The following is a 455-nucleotide window of genomic DNA, read 5'->3' as shown; positions in this document are numbered from 1 at the left end:
CTTTGCTGGTTAGAGAGACTAATATTTTCTGAGTCGGTGCAAAAAGTTTAAAAATATTCATGTTGTTGGACGCCTGTTGACTCGTCTCTCTTTTCCTCTCCAGAACGGCACTCTGCACTTCTGTGGATTTCAAGTTCTTGCTCCTCAGATATTCTGGAGTCCGGCTCACTGTCCCCCCGCCGTACGAACCGCCATGCTGGAAGGTTGGCGAGCCCGACTTAAAGGACTGCTGTCAGAGAAGCCTTTGACCTTTGCCCCCTGCGAGCTCTTTGACCTCAGCTTCCAGGGCGGCTTCAGGCTGTGGCCCAAAGTCAGGGAGGAGCGAGAGTCGCAGCCGTACGGCATCACCACCGGACACCACCTGGGGAAACCGCTGCCGCCAGATAACCAGATCACAGCTCCGCCCAACGATGATCCACACACATATGCCCCGCCCACCGATGATCCACACACAG

At 54.9% G+C, this 455-nt stretch overlaps 1 protein-coding gene across 1 annotated transcript; it reads left to right on the top strand.

Moving 5' to 3' along the window:
• Nucleotides 1–22: 22 nt before the first annotated feature.
• LOC121939634 (NAD(P)H dehydrogenase [quinone] 1-like) lies at nt 23–451 on the top strand (the record flags this gene model as incomplete). The annotated part of the gene is made up of 1 exon (XM_042482632.1): nt 23–451. A coding segment is annotated over one exon (429 nt), but the record flags the coding sequence as incomplete, so codon positions are not given.
• Nucleotides 452–455: the final 4 nt, after the last annotated feature.

This window comes from Plectropomus leopardus, unplaced genomic scaffold (assembly GCF_008729295.1).
Source record: "Plectropomus leopardus isolate mb unplaced genomic scaffold, YSFRI_Pleo_2.0 unplaced_scaffold53593, whole genome shotgun sequence".
Classification (NCBI taxonomy): domain Eukaryota; kingdom Metazoa; phylum Chordata; class Actinopteri; order Perciformes; family Serranidae; genus Plectropomus; species Plectropomus leopardus.
Note: the sequence above shows the minus strand (reverse complement) of the source record. Positions and strands in the feature narration are given on the sequence as shown.